This window comes from Otolemur garnettii, unplaced genomic scaffold (genome assembly GCF_000181295.1).
Source record: "Otolemur garnettii isolate 467f Iridium unplaced genomic scaffold, OtoGar3 scaffold00024, whole genome shotgun sequence".
NCBI classification, from domain to species: Eukaryota; Metazoa; Chordata; class Mammalia; order Primates; family Galagidae; genus Otolemur; species Otolemur garnettii.
Window position 1 is genome coordinate 2,144,319 of NW_003852419.1, and position 1,824 is coordinate 2,146,142.

Here is a 1,824-nt window from a genome sequence, read left to right on the forward strand (position 1 = left end):
TTAACCACTTAGAGGTTGAATTGGACAACGAGCAGTAAGTGAAAATGAGGCAAGGCAAAGGGACTCGGGCTAGGGCTAATCAGACGGAGAGGTGACTGGGAAGATAAGGCTGAGTTTAACAAAGTCTGTTTGCACAAATTTCCCTTGGCCTCAGCTTCCTGTCCTTGATGATAAGAATGTTATTTTCTTCTGGTACAGGGAAGACATCTTCCACGTGGGGGTTTTACCTCCTGCTTGTGAAAAGAAAAAGTGGAGGCTCAGAACACCCTTTCTGTACCTGCTGTTTTTTTTTTTTTAAAGGCCTTTAGTTCAAAATAACCCTTCTGCCAAAGTGATATCTTTTGCAGTGCTGATTCTGCAACTCTTCAGCAGTATTGAAGTGAAATGACGAGCCCCCAGGAGGCCAGGGAGGGTTTTGAGCAGAGCAAGGAGCAGAGCCTACCTGCGTCTAGCAGAAACACTGAATAGACTGAAGGGAACGAGGAGTGGACATGAGTTAGGAGATTACTCTAGCAAGCCAGAGGAGCAGGGATTGGGTTTAGTGCTATCATGAAGATGGGAGAAACAACTACATAGATTCTGAACAGCTTCCTGACAGGATTTGTTGACCAGAAAGGTATGAGATAGGAGAGAATGACAAGGGTCAAAGATGATGCCAAGGATTTTCAGCTAGAACAATAGCATTGCCAACAACTGAGATAAGGAAGACTGGAAGGGCAGGTTGTCGGGGAGGACTCACTAAGATACATGTGAAATGCTGTTAAACATCTAAGTGGAGATAGTCAGTTATAAATTGAGGAGTAGCTAACAGAGGCTGGTATTAAAGCCACGAGCTTAAATGAGATCACTCCAAGAGTGAGTGTAGATGGAAAAAGAGTCCAAGCACTGAGCCCTGGCGCTTACCTTGAGCATGTGTGATTAAATGTCTTTGTAGTTAGAACTTTTTCAGAACTGCAATTGCAAACCTGGTCAAATATTTTAGAAGTTATAAATCTGATGCAGACCATGCATTTTCCTGGAATAAATGTACTTAAAACGAAAGTTTTAAAAGAGATATCTAATATTCAACACAACAGATAGACTTTTTTTCCCCCAAATAAAAGGGTAGATAAAACTTAATATAAGTCAGCTTTAGGAATGTTTTCTTACCCTGAAATTAAGAGGGCAGAAATCCTGGCATTGTTCTGTGATATATTACGTATGTCCATAAAGAGCCTTATAACACTCCTTATGTATTGGAATTTGGGATGATAGTTTATCTTTGCACTCTCTGTCTGATCTCGTTACTTGTTCTTTGAACAGTATTTTCTTTCCTATGAGCAGTATTTAAATGCCCACACTTGTACTTTTGATCCAATAGGTAAATTACCGCTTAATTCCGTGAAGAAAAGTCAAATGAATATTTTGGCTGAATTTTTACTAATTGCTCAACTACATAATGGGTCATTTTAGTCCAACTAAATAATCTGAACCACTTGCAAAAGTAGCTTCCTGCATTTCCTTAAAAGTTAAACGTCTGATATTCACACTGTTCGTTCATGTTACAATTAGGCTTTTGGCTGTCACTACTATTGCTGTTAACAATGTGGACAATCATGGCAGCGCCTGTAGCTCAGTGGATAGGGTGCTGGCTGCTGGGTTTGAACCCAGCCAGAGCCAGCTAGAGTAACAATGAAAACTGCAACAACAACAAAAAAACAATAACCAGGCATTGTGGTGGGCACCTGTATTCCCAGCTGCTTGGGAAGCTGAGGCAAGAGAATCACTTAAGTCCAAGAATTTGAGGTTGTTGTGAGCTGTGATACCATGGCACTCTACCCAGGG

General features: G+C 41.0%; 1 protein-coding gene across 1 annotated transcript in view; it reads left to right on the plus strand.

The window, feature by feature from the left end:
• The window catches only part of PLEKHH2 (pleckstrin homology, MyTH4 and FERM domain containing H2), a 115,590-nt gene that overhangs the window by 64,552 nt on the left and 49,214 nt on the right, over window positions 1-1,824 (plus strand). Inside the window, exon 16 of the mRNA XM_023512058.1 lies at window positions 1,303-1,360. Within this exon, the coding sequence (XP_023367826.1) occupies window positions 1,303-1,360 (58 nt within the window). The remainder of the gene's footprint in view (window positions 1-1,302; window positions 1,361-1,824) is intronic.